Source organism: Cupressus sempervirens, chromosome 3 (genome assembly GCF_028749045.1).
Source record: "Cupressus sempervirens isolate cs-2001-9-10 chromosome 3, ASM2874904v1, whole genome shotgun sequence".
Lineage (NCBI taxonomy): Eukaryota > Viridiplantae > Streptophyta > Pinopsida > Cupressales > Cupressaceae > Cupressus > Cupressus sempervirens.
In genome coordinates, this window is record NC_143120.1 from 502,992,147 (window position 1) to 503,011,966 (window position 19,820).

The 19,820-nt window shown below is 37.7% G+C and overlaps 1 protein-coding gene across 1 annotated transcript in view; it reads left to right on the top strand.

Moving 5' to 3' along the window:
- The window catches only part of HMA1 (heavy metal atpase 1), a 234,860-nt gene that overhangs the window by 108,789 nt on the left and 106,251 nt on the right, over positions 1-19,820 (top strand). The window contains exon 8 of the mRNA XM_089820565.1: positions 11,594-11,699. Coding sequence (XP_089676691.1) covers positions 11,594-11,699 — 106 coding nt within the window. The remainder of the gene's footprint in view (positions 1-11,593; positions 11,700-19,820) is intronic.

A 19,820-nucleotide genomic window follows, 5' to 3' on the forward strand; every position in this document is an offset into this window, starting at 1 on the left:
ACATTGGAGTATATAAAGAGGAGAGAACTTCGTTTGAGGAGAAGATAGAAAGGGGAGATCTAATTGGGGAACAATATATTATTCTCACAGGCAAAAATAAAATTTGGTAACTCACACTCTTATCAAAATCACGAACCTTGTCCGGATCTTAACGGATTCAAGCACAAATATGGATCCGGATTGAACCTGGATCCGAATCCGGCTTGTTTTAGATGAATCCGGTAACTAAGATTACGACAATAATAAATGTTTACAATCTACATGATAGATTTTAGTAGCTAAAGAGAATTTGAATGTTTGCAAAAAAAATAAAATAAAAGAAAGCTGCCTTTGATTTTTTTACGAATTGAACTTTTAAAGTACCCTAAAAAACCTTGCATTTATGTCAAATGTATGCAAGAATATTGTTGAGCAAGTGAGAGAGGTGTGTAGGCTTTTGTAAGCAAAAACCATGAGTTTTGGAGGAATGTCTTGTGTCCATGCCATGTCAGAAAGGTTTTTGATGTAGAATCTATGAGTTGTGCTGAATAAACATTTTAAGTATTTGTCGAAAATTTGGCAAAATAAAGTTATTGTTTATTTGGTGAGTTACTAGGGAGGAAAGATGGTGAGTACTTGTTGATTGGGCAATGTTGATTGGGCGACTAGTTGCTAAGTTAGCTATCTATGCTTTTAATCATCCAGTGACTCATTAATTGTAGGAATCAGCTTGCTCAAGCTCTTCCAAACCAATACCAATTGGCCCTATTTGTGTAACAGTGTCTATTACGATAATTGATAGCTTCTATTATTAGTTAATGGTTATCTATTTGTAATCTATTGTAAATATTAGAATGTTTCTTATATTTAGTTAGGCTGTAGATAGCTGTTTGTTTTCTATCAAGTAGAATAGAAAGTTTCTATTCTTTATGATCGTTTGCTAAGGAAGCATCGTTTCATTCTTTTGTATATATTGACCTCTTGGTCTTTGTTATTATCAAGCAAATATTTTCCAATTACTTCATAATATGGTATCAGAGCAAATACTTGAAATTTTTTTTGACAAATTTATAGTTTCTTTCAAAATTGTTTGCTCAAATTTTTTGAAATTATTTCTCATTCTTTCTCTACAACCCATTTAGGGTTTTTGTTTTGAGAAATTCGAATACAGAAAATCGCATTTTTTCTTGTGCAAATCTGCATACAGGAAGAATGCATTTTTTGTGAAAAATCTGAATAAAATTGCAATTTTTAGGAGGATCCATCATTTTGCAGTGGTGTGGTGTTCAAGTGCGGACTTCTCCTGTATTTTTTGAAAAGGACCAAAACTTGGAATCGTATTGGAATTGGCAAGGCTTATTCGAATTGTGGATCACTTATGAATCGCTTGAATCGCTGCTATGAATCGGCAAAGTGAAAAGACCCTTGAAATTTAAAGATTTTAATGATTTAAAACTTATTTCATGCACCCTTTACCGAATACAACTAAAAAACACTATAACATCATCAAATAGAAGTTAACATACATAAACAAGAAACCTAATTGATAAATCCATCACACACGTAAAATGTAAATTGTAGCTTAAGTAAATAAAAATCATAGGATCATAATGAGAAGTGACATAGATATATAGATTATAGAACTATAAATGTTGTCAACAGTCAAATCATAATGTGTGTAAGACGAAGATCCATAATGATAAAACCAAATCAAAATGACATCAAATCCTAATGCATGTAAGATGAAGATCCATGATGATGAATCATGAAACACATGTCTATCTGTAAAGTCAAAGTGTAAAAAAAATGAAAAATCAAGGCTCTAGCTCAAGCCTTAGGCTCATCGTCATCCTCAAGCTCAGCTGTAGCCTCAGGGTCAGACTTAGCCTTTGAATGCCTTCTACAAAGGCTTCTAAGGTGGGTCCTAGAGGACTGATGAGCCATAGCCTTGCATGTGAGATGGGTGCACGAACATCACTAGGGCTCGTATCTGTGGCGTGCTTTGTGCGTGCACGTATGCGTCTGCTAGTGCTTGAATGTACTTTAGCCTCCTCTGCCATGGCCATAGCCTCTGCCTCTCTATCTACCTGGTCAACCCACTCACGGTCTTCCTCAGTAAAGACTTTTACATCTATATCCTCAGTGAACCACTCTGACTCTGGATCAATCTCCTCTAGAATGATTAGAGAGGAGTCAGTGGCCAAAATCTCTCTGGTCCTAAGGTGGAGGTTGTAATGAAGAAATACAAGATCATTCAACCTGTGCACAAACAACTTATTTCACCTCATCTAGTGGATATGCTTCAACATGGACCAACTGCACTCACATCCAAAAGCGCTACTAGGCCGACTCAAAATACGGATGGCAATCTTCTGAAGTTGTGGGGTTGATTGCCCAAACATTTGCCACCATCTATCTGAATTGAGGGAAAAGAAAAACAATTAGTCTCATTTACAAGCACAACTTTAAGGCTAAATTACAAAATCAAAAACTAATATGCATAAGTTGTAACAATTATGAATTAACTTTAAGAATATATTGTTTTTACCTAGCTGTAATGATGCGTGAGCCTCTATGGCCATCCTACTAGAGAATAGCAGCCCCTCCTTAGTATTGAATTTGTCCAACTCAATGGTTGCAGTTGCGGCACTACCATCAGAACTCAACCTCTGCATGATTGTGTATAAGCCAATAAGAACCTCCTCATCCGCCTTGAAGTTAGGAAGGAAACGATATGCTGGATTAAGGTAATAGGCAACTGTATGGATGGGCCTATGGAGCTGATTCTGCCATCTCCTATCAATAATGTCCCAAATGGGGCCATATTTCTCCGACACTCCTACATATTGGGCTCTAATGGCCTCGTTGCCTTTATCCATGCCCTCATATATTTAGCCTATAGAGGACTTCTCCCCATCAACAGTTCGTAGGAGAGATACAAGGGGCTCATTGATCTGCATATAATATAAAACAAAAAAATTGAGTCAAAACTAAATTATAAAGCTAAATCATCAAATAATTAAATTAATTAAATAATAAATAACAATACTAAATGTTAAATTGTAAAAAATTTACCTTGATTATTTCTTTAGTAGGTGCCCAAAAACCATCCTCATCAAAGAGGATATTCCCCACATCTATAGCCGCTATGGTCTTAGCATAGGAAGAAGAAACAAACTCCCCAACAATCATGCGCCTTGGTTCTATTTATCGTACAGGTAAAATAAATCAACACGTACAGACAATGGAACAGAATAGCAGAATTATATTCGCATATGCCAGACATACATTATGCTTGATAAGATAAGATCAATGATAATAGATAATGATTTACAATGATCCCAGACGGGATATAAATACTATCCGCCGAACCTTCCCGAAGGAGTCCGTTGGCCACAAACATTATATCTGCTACAAACTATTTACTCGTCGGCTACAAAATACAAAACATCGACGACAATCATTCCGTCGGCTACAAAAACACCGCCGGGACCATCCAGTCGGCTGACACCATCCCCCCCAAAAAGAAAAGTCATTTTCGGACAACAATTACAAAATATCTGAGGCAAATTAACAAACAAAATACATTATTAGAGTGACTACAACAAGAAAAATCTGCTTCTGTCCCATCACTTCCACATTCATCCCATGCCTGTAGCCTCTGCTAACACAACACTGCCTCCTTAGTGAAGCTGACCTTGATAGCCACCTGTGCTGCTTTCTCTGTTTTCAATTCCTCGGTACCCTGAGCCGAGTGTCGCTGCACTGCCTCCAACTGGATGATTAGCTCCTCCCGAGCTCTCTATGCATCCACCAAGATAGCCTCCCGGCCAACACCTACTCCCAGTGCCTCTGGTACACAGAAAATCCATGCCTGCAGCAACTTCAACTCTTCTCAATTGGTCAGACTCCCACGATTGATATCTGCAACGATTAGGGGTCCAGGGGGCAATGCCCTCGACAGGGTCGAAGGGCAGCGCCCCCTCGGGGTCCTAGGGCAGCGCCTTGGGTGCGCTCCCTGTCGCAGTATAGGGCGCTGTCCCTCGCCGCCAAGACCAAATTAGCACTTCGAAATCCACATAAAATTGCACGGAACACACCATTTCTGCCATTTTCTGCGAATTCTACACTCTTTCTGACAACCACTGATGCTTCCCCTTCCCTTTGGCATTATCTGTCACTCATTTTGAACAACTTGAATCTGTCGTCATTTTTTTTTTATGCCAGACATACATTATGCTTCATAATATCAGTAATAGTAGATGATTGATTTGCAATGATCCCATACGGGATATGAATACTATTCGCCAAACCTTCCCGAAGGAGTCCGTCGGCCACAAACATTATATCCGCTACAAACTATTTACCCGTTGGCTACATAATACAAAACACCGACGACAATCATTCCGTCGGCTACAGAAACACTGCCGGGACCATCCAGTCGGCTGACAGGTTCTTCCCTTGATATCATCAAGGACTATAGTGTGATAAAATTCGAGGCAAACCTTGTGATGCCCAGACGAGCTATCTCCCTATTTTTTGTGTATTTCCTCATTGTGGTGAGGACAAATGGATGATTGTATATAAAATTGCATATACTTTTTGCCCTTTTGACACATGATTTTACCCACTCAATCTTACCAATGTCCTTCAAGATGAGGTCAAGGCAATGTGAAGCAGAAGGAGTCCAAAATATAGTGGGGTGCCTGTCCATTAATAGTTTTCCTGTAGCAATTTTAAAATTAATTAGAATTTTACACATGTTAAGAAACTTAGAATTAGAAACGTTCAAAATTTGATAGGTTAAAACTTAAACTTTTAAACTTAAAACTTGAAAGTTTACTTGCAGCAACATAACTTGCTGCATTATCCGTCACCACTTGCATCACATGTTCTTCCCCCACCTTTGCTATGACTTCCTCAATACCTCACACAAGTATGTGGCGCTTTTGACTTGAGAGGAAGCATCAATAGATTTGATGAACATGGTGGATCTTACAAAATTGAAATAGAGCGAAACATTTAATTATCATGATTATGATTCATGGACCATCAACAAATTAACAATCAACAAATCAAAATTTAAATTAACATGGAGGAAAGTAGAATGATCAATCACGTCCACTGGAAACAAGAAAATTCAGGAGTGTTCTTCCCCTCCTATCTGTCCAACCATCAGTCATGATGGTGCAACCCTTTATGGTCCATTTCTTTTAGGGGTCGAGTAGCTCAAAATTCATGTCCTCTACCATTTCATCTAAGAGATAGCCACTCAACTGAGCCTCAGTAGGGGCTTTAAAGCTCGTACCACAAATAGTTACGGCATCTATCGTGCCTTGCTAATAAGGAGTCATGTCACAAATAGATTATGATTAGAAATTTAGATAACAAATCATTATGTAATATCAAATATGAATCTATGATTATAGAAGTAGAAATAGTAAATAATTAAAAGAGAGAGCAAATAAAAAAGAAATAAATACCTTGCTGCAATAAATGGAATGGTGCAAAAGTACCAAAACTTGCAAATTTGTTTTCTGGTAGCATCATGAATCTCCTTGTTCAAACTATCCATGGTCTCAAGTGAGGGTTGTGAGCCAGGAGTAGTGCGTGGCACAAAGTAACTATCCAATCTGGACTTCTACACTCTAGGCTGAAATATAATAGGTCCAGGCTTAGTATAAGAATGACTAGCACTAGGACAAGCACTAGGACTAGCACTAGCAGTAGCAGTAGCACTAGGATGAAAGGGAGCCCTAGAAGAATCCTCTCCAATGCAACCTACGGATGCAGATGCAGATGCGGATGAGGGCGCATGGGAGCCAATAACACCTAACTGTTCTTATTTAACTTCTCTTGTTCCAAAGCCTCTAATGCCATATAACATTTTCTTTTTGCCTGAGTGTTTTGTTTAGTGCACGGGGTAATATCATGTCCAAGTATGCTTGCAATATAATATTTGAATCTATAGATGCCACCCGAGTTTATTTCTTTATAAAAGAAACATTTTTTTTGATATTTTGTTCTTCTAGGAAATTCTTCAGTATAGATCCAAGCCGCATTCTTTTTAGGCATTATGGAAAATGAAAGCTAAGACTGCTGCAATAAGAAAAATCCATTGCAAACTTGAACTTAAAAAATACAGCAAGCCCTATATTATTTTTGAGCAAATTGTACAATGTAAAATCAAATAGATGTTTGTAATTTGTTATAAAAACCAATTGTAGGGTTTGCAAGATTGCACCTTGCAATTTAGTTAAAAAACATGTAGAAACTAAAAGACATTCAAGATTTATAAATGAAAACTTAAAAAAATTGACAAAAGAATGAAAAATACACTGACATACAAAACACAATCAACACTTACCTCTTGCAAATGAGTTGAGGAGTGTTGCTATTGGCTTCTCAAAGTTCCCAATGCAATTTTATGGCCTCTCCAAGCTAATTCTTGATCTCCTTGATGCTCTTCTTTCTTTTTGTTTGCAACCTTATGGTTTCTCTTTTCTCTTCTTGTCTCTCACTTTTCCTCTCTTCTTCTCATACTAAACAATTAGAAGGCCCTTTAGGGTTATAAGAAAGAGGAAAGACACAATAAAACATTAAAAAAGTGTTTTTTTTAAAATGTTTTTAAGTGTCAAATTTATGCTTGCCGCAACTGATTTAAGGCGATTTTTAATGGATCGCCATGAATTGCGATTTTGGCAATTTCTGAACCAAAAATCGGCGAGTTGATTCACCAACTCACCATGAATTGCTCGGCCTTAGTTGGATTGCTGAATCACAGCGAGTCACATTACTTTGGTTTTTTGTGCAACCACGACCTAGTATATGGAAGCCATCGCCATTTTTGCTGGTCGCACGCTTGATTACCACCATTTTTGAGCAACGAATCTCCATTTTTGTTGGCGACAAATCTCCATCTTTTTCACTTTCTACAAAAATTGGCCCTCTTTGTGGAAAAATTAGATGTTTTTCTACCTGTAAATCGTCGTTTTTCTGCATTTTTTTCCTTCCATGGCCACCAACTAGGGTTTTGTTCAAAAACCCTAAGTTTTGGGCTCAATTTTTTTTTGATCATAGAAACTTGGTGGGTTTTTGGAGAGCTCAATTGGGTTGTCAGAATTTTCTAGGCGCCTCGATTTTTGAGCCAATGGATTCAAAAATTGACAACATATTCTTTCTGGGTTTTCTGAGCTCTCTTCTGGGTACCCTTTCAATTTTTCCGAGTCTTCCATTTTTCCTCGAAATACGTGCCTTCATAGATTTTCACGCTTTTGTACTAAAAAATATGTTATGGCATCTCTGACAAATATTTTGGTCAAGGGCAATTTAAAATTCAACGGTCGGAATTATAGCACATGGAAGCAGTGGATATTAGCAATCTTTGAAGAGCGGAATACCGATCAGATTGTTCTTGGTGTTACACAGTGTCTGACTGTAGCTGGTACTGGTCGGGATGCACAGGAACATTATAACAGAATAGTGTAGTTGAACATCGGAATAGAACAATCACCGAGATGGGTCGATCTATGCTCGAACACATACATGTTTCAAAGAAGTTTTGGGTAGAAGTAGTTAACACTGCAGTTTATCTTTTGAACTAACCACTCATAGTGGTGGTCAAAGGAAAGACTCTCGAAGAGGCCTGGTCAGGTCTCAAGCCCAAAATCAGTCACTTAAAGGTTTTTGGTTCTCTTGCTTTTGTTTGGATCCCTGATGTATCATGCACCATGTTGGATGCCAAGAGTTAGAAACTCATGCTTGTTGGATACAGTAGTCTTCACGAAGCCTACTACTTGATCGACACTAAGACATCTCATCTCCTGTACAATCGTGGTGTAGTCTTTGATGAGTAGTGAGGGCCATTCATGCATGCTTCTCTTGTTTTTGATCAAGCAAAACAACTGATGAAGGCTTGTGATCTGGGAGTTAGACTTCTATTAAGTCAACCTAATGGGAGGACTGCAATAGCTCTTGCAGCTCTAGTTATACCAGTGATCCTTGTATAGACACCTCCAGCTCCTCATGCAAGATAACCCAGATTTGTGGATGCTTCTCCTGAGTTTGATCTAGATTCTTCTGAGAGGAACCTGATCATAGAGCATCTCCTAATACTAATCTTGGTCATTCTCCTCTCCGGCATAAGTGGTGGGCTAAGACACTTGTTGATCTTTGTGATGATGAGCTCATTGATGGGAGAAGTGCTTGGAAAACATGCAAATATATAGAGTCCTTTAACTTTTCTCTCATGGCCAACATTCATAGTATATTTGAACTTTGAACCTCAAACATATTCTGAGGCTAAAGGAATTCCAGAGTGGGAATAGGCCATGATATTTGAACGCTAGAGCCTGTTGAAGAATAACACTTGGGTCCTTTTTGATCTTCCATGAGGGAAGAAACCCATCAACTGCAAATGGGTTTACAAAATCAAATACAAATCTGATGGTACTTTGGATAACTATAAAGCTCCTCTAGTTGCAAAGGGCTTTTCTCAGCATCAGGGCATTGATTATCAGGAGACCCTTACTCCTACTGCAAAGATGAGCACAATTAGATTAGTTCTAGCCATGGCAATACAGTTTGGCTGGAACGTAGATCAGATGGACATCAAGAGTGCTTTCCTAAATGGTGACCTACAAGAAGTGGTCTAAATGACACAACCTTCTAGTTTTAAGGTTGATGGTAAAGAACATTAGGTTCTCAGATTAGTGAAAACTCTCTATGGCTTGAAGTAGGCCTCTCAAGCATGGTACATGAAAATTGACAAGTACCTTAGTGATCAAGGCTTCCAAAGGAGTTCTTTAAACTCAAATTTATACATTAAGACTACTGCCAGTGACATCATCCTTCTAGTTATTTATGTGGATGATTTGATCATCACTGGCAATTCAACATCTTTGATTTAGGGAGTCAAACATAATTTATGCTAGTCTTTTGATATGACTAACTTAGGGCTCATGCATCATTGCCTAGGCATTGAGGTTTGACAACAGTCTTTTGGTCTATTCATCTCTCAGTCCAAATATGCCAGGGCTTTGTTAGACAAATTCCATTTGCAGGATTGCAAGCCTGCATCTACACCCATGGAGAAAGGTCTCAAATTATTAGCCAAGTTGATTCTCCTTCTGTTGATGATTACTACATATAGGCAACTAGTAGGCAACCTCATCTACCTCTCTGCTACTAGGCTTGATATCAGCTTCATAGTTAGCTACATCTCCTGCTTTTGAAAACCCTTATGGCTGACCATTGGATAACAACAAAGCATGTGCTTCGTTATGTGAAGGACACTTCAGATTATGGACTTCTTTACTCTCAAAGTTCTAATCCTAGACTCAGTGGGTTCACAGATTCAGATTGGGCAGGCTTTGTTGATGATAAAAAGTCGACTTCTAGATATGTGTTCAATTTGGGATCTGGTGCCGTCGCATGGACCAGTAAGAAGCAACAGGTAGTTTTTCTCTCCTCCACCGAGGTTGAATACAGAGGAACAGTTAAGGCAGGTTGTGAAGTTGTTTGGCTTCATCGGATGCTTTGGGATATGTAGATGTCACCTGTAGGACCAACCACTTTGTTGATAACAAAGGCGTTATCAAATTAGCACGGAATCCAGTCTTCCATGTACAAACCAAGCATGTAGATGTTCATTCACTACATATGACAGCTGGTTGAAGATGGGACAAGAGACTTGCAATATTTTCCTACAATGGATCAAATTGCAGACATTCTCACCAATCCTCTTGGTCCTGATAAGTTTGTCAGATTTAGAGGACAACTTGGTGTTGTGGATAGATTAGCCATTAAGGGAGGGTATTACAATAATAGATAGCTTCTATTATTAGTTACCGGTTATCTATATGTAATCTATTGTAAATATTAAAATGTTTCTAATATTGAGTTAAGTTGTAGATAATTGTTTGTTTTCTATCACCTAGAATAGAAAGTTTCTATTCTTTACGATTGTTTTCTAAGAAAACATCATTTCATTGTTTTGTATATATTGATCTCTCAGTCTCTGTTTATATCAAGCAAATATTTTCCAACTACTTAGTAATAGTGTCATTGACTTATGTTGGATCTTTTGGCTCTACATCCCATTCTAATGCTCAGCTTTCCTTGAATGTAAGTGTTTATTGGTCAATGAGACACAATGTACTTTGTAAAGTCATAAGCTTCCATGCCCTCCTAGAGGGAAGCCTATATCACTTAATGGAATGGTTGAAGCTATGAGTAGACTAGTTCCTCTTAGCAACAAAAAAACAAAAAAACTTATGATAGAAAATGAATGGCTAAAGAGCTAGTCAAAGAAATAGGCCCATGCATAGTCACTTGTCTTGTGCCATAGTCTCCCTATCTGTCTTGACCTCCTCAAAATAACTCTTAAGAGGCAAATTTTGTCCACTCATTAGGAATGCTGCTGGCCTATGTAGAATCTCATGTGTTTGATAGCCTTCATTAACCCTTTGTTAACCTCAATATCTTGTATAGTTGTAATTCTTATTTTGTACAACCACTTTCATTTGGTCAAGAATAGAATTTATGGACTCATAAACTTCTTTAATTCAAGGTGCATTTGCATTACCATACTTAACCACTCGGTAGACTGGAGTAATGATGGACACTATATTTTGCATCATCTGAAAAAACATCATTCTCTGCCACATCCTTACACTCTGTGACTAGACATGTGATGCATGTCTAGTCAATGCAAGTGTCAAGAATATCTTCTTAGAGATGGTCCTAAAGAGTGCATGCTGTGGTGGTTGTTGATAAACATTTGCACATATTTAGCATTGGTAAAAATTATTTTGATGTATCAATTTCTCCTATTTCCTTGAGTGCATTATTCATGGTGTGTGCACAAGAATGAGTCCATCAAGTATGTCTTTAAGCTTCATTAATTATTTTCCCTTTACCTTTCCATGCATGGGTGACCCAAACTCCTTTATAGCATCTTGAAGAACCTAAAACTGAAAGTTAACATTCTTGCAATAATTTGAACAATCAACAACCCAAAGAAAATAAGGGCCCTATTTAAATGTATCCATGGTATTGAGGACTGGACAATGCCTAATGTCTGTCGACGCATCCATGACTCTACTGCATCCACTTGTGACGTAGACGGTAGAATTCCTTTATTTTCTCCATTAAAATATTAATCTAGGAATATTTCTTATCAAAGATTGTGGTCCTCTATTTAGTTCTGGGACACTCATTCAGTTTTTGAAACAAGATGACATTGCCATGTCTTAATACAGCCAAAAGCTGCAGAGTATTTTCTCCTTTGTTCGGTAGTCTCTTTAACCTCATAAAGATGAACAAGAAAATCTATAATGGAAGTATAGATAGCAATGCAAATTTTTCTTAGTGTTCACTGTTAACCCCTTATGTCTGAGCCATTAATTAAACCAAAACAGAGCATCAAACTGTTTTTATTTTACTTTGTTTTGAGTGCTGATCTTTGTCTTAAATATATGTTTTGTTTATGTACTTTTCATCCCAAAATTGTATAATTTTGTCTAACGAGTATGATAATTGTCCTGCTTTTGTTGACAAATGCTATCATAATATTTTCTTCTTTTTCTTTATTCTAACTTTGAAAATGTAACAGAGCAGTGGTAGATCACACTGAGGGAAAAGAACTACCTCATGTATTGATAGAAAAGTTTGAATCTCTTCCAGGCAAAGGTTTGGTTGCTACATTATCTGTTGTACAGGTACATTCTTTACCATTTTTTCAGATATTATTGTAATTTGTACTTGTTTTCTTATAAAATTATTGTGTTCTTTTTCACTTCTATCTGGCCTCATTGAGATGAATGATTTGCAAATCGAGATACTGGCTTTTCTCTTTTAATAAAAAATGTGATTTTTTTTTTTTCTAAAATAATTTATATATGGTGCAAAAAATTCAGATATTTAAGTTTAGCAGAAAAACGATACACAATGTTTATCAAACATGTAAAAGGCTAATAGATTATAACATCTGTTTTAAATCAACTTGAATGAAACAAACACAAACTATTCTGATATACCTGACATAAACTGATATTTAAATCCATAGGCATCACAAACAGTTGGAAGAAAAAAATGCTTTACTTATGCTCAGTTGCAATATATATCTTTTGACACTGGACCTCTTTCCTATTACAGATCCTTTTGAATGCTGATCATTGGATTACATCTTGAAGGGTTCAGGACAATTCGACCAATTGGACACAACTACCAGACACACTTATGATGTTGGGCTTAGGCCTATGAACATAGCACTTGATTTAATTGTCCCTTTATAAAACAAGTGGCTTTGATTTAAAAACCACAAATGTAGATAAATTATTACATATACGAATCTATGATCTTATCACAATTCTTTTGTACATTTGACCTTTACTCTTGTAATGTCCCCATTTTTGTTGGCATCGGAATTTGAGAGATTAGCCTATTATTGAGATCTTCATAGGCTAATTATTGTGAATGGAGGGTCTTCTATGGTAGTGGCTTGGCTTGGGAGGGTATTGTCTTCTCCACAATTCAGTAAGCTATTGTTTGTCTTCGTCTAGCTCAGATTGGACTTCGTTTGGGCTTAGTTTTGTGTACTTACTATTTGTGGTAGGTCGGGTGTTGATTGAGATGGACCCATTCTATTTTTGGAAAGTGCATTTGGTCACATAGAGAAATAATAGGTATGACTCCTATTTCATATGACATATTTAAATGATGACTATTTTGGGAGTTATTATATTTTTAGTGGTCAAATTATTATTAAATAATTAAATGGCTTATTATAAAGTTATAATTTAACTTTATAATTTCACTTAATTTGAAGGTTGAGTTATCATCGGAAAGAGCCATTTATTAATTAGTTAAGCTAAGTCAAGTGAAAGAATCTAATGGAAGCTTCTAATTTATGTTGTGAGGTGAAGCTTCTTGGGTGAAGTTACATTTTGGCAACAAAAGGGCATATGGAGGTTATAAATACAAGCTCATTTGTTGAGAAAAGCATGTTTGAATATTAATTTGCTTTTGTTGCCTTTGTGGCTTTTTCGTAGGTGATTTTCAAATCCCTTGTTGAGGTATAAGGGTTTCATCTGAGGTTTTTGCTCCATTGCTGAAGTATAGTGGAGATTGGTTTCTTGTGAATTTTGAGAATTTCATGGTGGCTTCTCGTATTGTATTTCCTATGGTTGAGGAGTGATTGTTGGTTGAAATGATTCAGTGTCTTCTTTTACTGTATTGACTGTGGCTGAGAGGGCAATTCTATCTTGGAGAGTTTGGTAATTTATCTCTGATTTCTGGTAATTTTTGATTTTGATTCCTCAAGGCTGGACATTTGTGGTTTTGTTGGTGATAAAATCTTTATGTGACTGCAGGCGGGAATTGTCTGAAGCATACAAGTTAATAAATAAATTCAGAATTTGTTGTGAGCCATTTGTTGTTTCAGATTTAAATGTGCAAATTCACATGGCAGATTTATATAGTAGTGCTTGATATTTATTTGAGCAATGTATAAGGCTATGGTTAACTGAATTTGTGGACAATTGTTGCATTTTCCAATATCGTGTTTGGAATTTTAAATACCATATATTCAGTGAGAATTGGGTTGTTTGCCAAGTGTTTGTTGAAATGTCAAATGTATGAATAAGTGGAATTGTTAGAAGCATAACCAAATAGGGTTGTTACAGTGGCATCAGAGTGGTTTCCTATCAGTTTGTAGGAATTGGGCTCGGTTATTATTTTGGTTGGTGCTTACTTTTGAGATTGTCGGAATAACTTTGTGATTGGTATAGTACATGGATGGTGATAGGAGATTCATTCCAAGTAGATATTGTATTCGCAGAGGACGTACTTCTCTGCCTAGGGATGGAGAATTTGAGATAGAGGGTATTGTAAAACAGTTGGATGTGCTAGTAAATGAATTGAATCAAAATCATAAACATATGACCCAACTATTTTCAAATCCGAGATTTGTGGAGAGTGTGATATCACTTTTTCGAAGAGCGAAATGTGATGATACAATTGCAGCTACAAATACGTTGTACACTTCTTATGAGGTACCACATGAGTTGGGCATAATTGAGGTGGAATGTGAGGAGAATTCATGTCTGGTTGAGTTAGATGATGCAATTGTTGGCATGAGTTCCCAGGATCATGGATTTGATGGTGATGCAATCATAATGGGAGTAGGAGCATGCGATGATATAGCCATATCGGTGTTGGCAGCTATTTCTGCATTGATTGAGCCATCCATGGAGGAGTTCAACGATATGCATGCAGTTGTTGATGTGTGTTCTGATGATGGTGCACAAATTGATGATTATGAGTTTTCATCAACAACAGATTCAGTTCAGTTTTCTATTGCGACAGTTAGTGTTGTTCCTGTGTCCACATATTTTGATGTGGCTACACCTATTGTTCATACAGTTGGCATGAGTGCATATGGTTCGCTTGTAGCTACATCTTTTTCAGCAAATTATTGGTGATGATCAAGATTCCTGTCCAACATATACTATGTGGGTGGATATAGGGAAGAAGAGGATGCATAAATCTTCTATGGAGTTGCCTTCCGGTGATATTCTGACTTCCACATCATTTGCACAAGTTTTGGGTGTTAGGCTGCAGGACATGTGTTTGGTCCTGATGATGCTAGTTTGCAGTTGGTTTAGTGTCCATAGGGATGTCGCACACTTCTTCATTTGGGATTCAGGTGGAGATTGGAGTTCGGCATCAAAATATGAGAGATTAGCCTATTATTGAGATCCTCGTAGGCTAATTATTGTGAATAGAGGGTCTTTTGTGGCAGTGGCTTGGCTTGGGAGAGTCTTGTCTTCTCCACAATTCAATAAGCTATCTGTTGGTCTTCATTTGACTCAGATTGGACTTTGTTTGGACTTAGTTTTATGTACGTACTATTTGTTGTAGGTCGAGTGTTGATTGAGATGGACCCTTTCTATTTTTGGAAAGTGCATTTGGTCACATGGAGAAAAAATAGGTATGACTCCTATTTTAGATGACATAATTAAATAATGTCTATTTTGGGAGTTATTATATTTTTAATGGCCAAATTATTATTAAATAATTAAACAGCTTATTATAAAGTTATAATTTAACTTTATAATTTCACTTAAGCTGAAGGTTGAGTTATCATTGTAAAGAGCTATTTATTAATTAGTTAAGCCAAGTCAAGTGAAAGAATCTAATGGAAGCTTCTAATTAATGTTGTGTGGTGAAGCTTCTTGAGTGAAGTTACATTTTGGCAACAAAAGGACATATGGAGGTTATAAATACAAGTCCATTTGTTGAGAAAAGTATGTTTGAATATTAATTTGCTTTTGTTGCCTTTGTGGCTTTTTTTGAGGTTCTGATTTTCAAATCCCTTACTGAGGTACAGGGGTTTCATCTGAGGTTTTTGCTCCATTGCTAAAGTACAGTGGAGATTGGTCTCTTGTAAATTCTGAGAATTTCATGGTGGCTTCTCATATTGTATTCCCTATGGCTGGGGAGCAACTCTTGGTTGGAATGATTCAGTGTCTTTTTTTATTGTATTGACTGTGGCTGAGAGGGCAATTCTATCTTGGAGAGTTTGGTAATTTATCTCTGATTTCTTGAAATCTCTGATTTGGATTTCTCAAGGTTGGACATTTGTGGTTTCGTTGGTGATAAAATCTTTATGTGATTGCAAGTGGGAATTGTTTGAAGCATACTAAGTTAATGAATAAATTCAGAATTTGTTGTGAGCCATTTGTTGTTTCAGATTTAAATGTGCAAATTCACATGGCAGATTTATATGCTAGTGCTTGATATTTATTTGAGCAATGTATAAGGCTATGGTTAATTGAATTTGTGGACAATTGTTGCATTTTCCAATACCATGTTTGGAATTTTAAATACCATATATTCAGTGAGAATTGGGTTGTCTGCCCAGTGTTTGTTGAAATGTAAAATGTATGAATAAGTGGTATTGCTAGAAGCATAACCGAATAGGGTTATTACAACTCTAGATTAGTAAAAGCCCCTATTGACACAAATTAAACATGAGTTTAGGGCTCAGACATAGAAGTAGGTTTTCTACATGATAAATAAAGGGAAATGAAATGCAGTCTAAATAACCAATGTAGTAGAAGGTTGTAATGTCCCCATTTTAGCAGTTGACCAAGTGTGTGTGCGTTAGCCTTGTTCTACATGGTCCCGAGGGCTAACGAAGGGTTTAATGAGATCTTGGAGTGTTTTGGCCTAGTCATTTCCAGTTTGGGCCAAAACGAAGTTGATTTACTCAGTATGAGGCATACTTACTATTTTTAGTAAGTCGGCAGGACACAGTGCAGGTCAATTTTGGTGATTGGATTTGATACTCTTCGGTGAGAGCTTTCCGATGAGCTATCACTCGCATTATTTGAAGTCCGATTGCTAATACATTTTAATGCCTGAAGTTTTATTAAAGTAATGTCTAATTTAATTGTAAAATATTAAAGTGTTACTTTAATATTTATTTTATGGAGATGTGTACCCAAGGGAGACATAAGGGGTATTTTAATATATGTTTTATATACTACACATCTTTTATCCCACATTGCCCATATGAGTTGAGCGGACACTTGGAAATAGAATAAAAGGAAGCATTTGTGGCTTCATTAGCCAGGTTGAATATGAGAAGAAATTGGTGTGTGAGTTGCATCTCCGTTCTTGGCATCTGAGGACGTCTATCCTTTCTTGTAACATTCTAGACGTCATTCCCTTGAGGTTTGGCCTTTGGAATTCTTTGTTATTGGCTTCATTATCAAGCAATTTAGTTGCATTTCCAGCTACAGGCAGATTTGGTATTTTGCTCATATCTTCTTCACTACTTTTCCGACGCTTATACCACTTTGAGGGAATGATATTACGAAGGTAGTGGACTGATTGAAGGACAAAGCACTGTAGCAGCAAGTTCGAAAGCATGGGTTGGAGTATTATGTCAATACGCTGAAGTAATTAGTGAGTTGATAAATTTGCCATGTATTTGGTTTTATGAATTCTGAAAAATAAAATTTTATTAGCAGCAATTCATTTCCACTTTGCATATTATTGTAGTTTCTTTCTTGTTTATGTTGTATGATACCAATTCCATGCACAAAACACAACAAACAAATAAACGTTTGATTTCCGGAGTTATAAGGAGTTTAAAACATTAAACGGAGAAATAAGAGGTTGAATGCAAACTGTTTGACAAAATTCCTTTCAGCAAATTGGTTTAGTTTTTTGCGACATCCAGGGGTGCCCATTACAGTGGTATCAGAGCTATAAGTCCTGCCATCCTGTGGAGGTCTTATAGGGAATTTGGAACAGTCGGATAGAGGGAAAAGTGTTTGACAAATTGTCAAAACACTAAAATCAGAAATAAAAAAACACAGGCTAAGCATTTATGTTTGAGCATGCGACAGGGGCCTTATAATTTCCACGATACTAGAGCAAGACAAAATAGGATTTCAGACTTGCAAAGCAAACAGTCTAGTACATCCGTGCAGGGGGACATTGAATCCAACCATACAGACACAGAGGAGATATTCTTTGATTAGGACAACAATATGGGTGATCGAGATGACAGGAATACAGGATTAGGCGGAGGCGGGAATGCCGGTCTAGATCAGGGGGACGTAATGTTTAGACAATTACTGGATACATTAGAGTAGGGGCAGCATATGCAACAGGAGCAGAATAGGCGAATGGACATGATGTTGCAGCTCATGGCTAGACAGATGGGTGTCAATATTAATACAGGTGATGCCAACAACAGAAACAATAACAATGAGGGAAACAATAACAATGGGGGAAACAATAACCATGGAGGCCAAGGCAACAACAATGGTCCTGAGAATAACATTAATGGTAATAATGGACACGGCAACAATGGGAATGAGGTGATAACTTTAGACACGTTGCACGCCCAACGCGGACTGCGAGCTCGAGACCTCTTCTACCCACCTTCCCACCTAGAGATCCGGTTCAACTAGTAAACGTACCGCAGATTACCGAGTTACAAGATCAATTTAGGAGGGACTGGGAGGCTAGTGGACTGGAGTTTCAGGCGGATATTTCCCTCAGAGATTATATGGACTTGAGAATGAGACACATGCCTAGAGCAGGAGGGAGGAATCAAAACTTTGAGCTGAGAAAGAAAGTTGGAAAACTTTCCTTACCTTATTATGATGCTTCAGGGAAGATGACTGCACGAGCTTGGGTGCAGAAGGTAGATACATACTTGCAGCTAAATCCTATGCCCGAGGAGGAGGCTATCAAGTATGCGGCTATGCACTTGGATGGCGTTGCACATGAATGGTGGCATCATGGCATGGTGACTTTGGGGCATAATCAGATTACATCCTATGAGGAATTCATCGAAACATTGATTGAGAGATTTGACACTAGGGATCCCGAGTTACATTTCAAGGAACTAGCACAGTTAAAACAGTCAGGTTCTGTGGATGCTTACATTGCCGAGTTTCAGCGCTTGTCTATACTTGTTACTGATATCTCTCCTAGGAGATTGGTGGTGTTATTTTGTGATTGTCTTGCTGATCCATTATGAGATTGGGTGAAGGGACATGATCCACTCACCTTAGCTGAAGCAACTAAAAAGGCACGAGATTTAGCCCCTTCGGTATACAAAGGAAAAAACCATTCAACAGATTCTTCCTACCGCAAGGACAAAGACAAAAAGTTGTTTCAGAAAGAGTATAGCAAACCCAAAGAAAGATCAAAAGGACTAGACAATGAAATCTTGAATGAGCTTCGAAAGAAGAAGCTGTGCTTCCATTGTAGAGAGCCTTGAGACTTATCTCATAAATGTTCTCTCAAGGCTAAGGCAAATCAAATGGAGTATTTTTTAGCAGAAGATTCAGAGTCAGAGGGGGAGGATCAGCACTCCGATTCAGATGAGGGTAACACTATAGAGGAGAGCAACATTCCTAAGGATGATAGATCGTTGGCACGCTTGACAGGGGCCCAAAAGGCAATCACATTTAAGGTTAGGGTTACTATCCAGGGGCAGAAAGTGATATCTCTTATTGACACTGGGGCTACACATAACTTCATAGATGCACAGTTGGTAGCCAGGAGAGGGTTACAGACAGAGGAGCATGATGGGTTTAGAGTCATGGTGGCTAACGGTGATAAATTATTATGCACTCGGAAGATATCTAATCTTCACATCAGGTTTGGAGATGGCTACGAGTTGAAGGATGAGTTCTATGTTGTGGACATGGGAGATTATGATGTCATCCTCGGCATGACATGGATGGCTTCACTAGTGGAGTTCACACTCAACCTAGCGAAATTGGAGATGAGATTCCAGCATGAGGGCAGAACTGTGGTACTTAGAGGTCTTTTAGATGGAGGTTGCAGAGTAGTGTCCTTGAGGAGAATGCAGAGACTTTTTCGTCATGATGACATAGAGTGGGCGGCAGAGTGCTACATTATGCCAACTTCACCAGAGCCACAAGAAAAGAGTCATCCACCAGATATCCAGAAGATACTTGATAGACACGCTAAAGTATTTAGCGATATTCCTCATGGGGTTCCTCCTGACAGAGGGATGGAACATGTTATTGAGCTCGAGGAGGGAGCCAAACTAGTTATGATTACTCCCTATCGTCATCCTAAGAAACACAAGGATGAGATAGAGAAGGCAATTAAGGATTTGTTGGAGATGGGGCATAGCAGGCCCAGTAAGAGCCCCTTTGCTTCAGCAGTAGTATTGGTAAAGAAGAAGGATGGGACGATGCGCATGTGCATCGATTATAGGGCATTGAATAAGAAAACAATTAAAAACAGGTATCCCATTCCTAGGATTGATGAGCTAATTG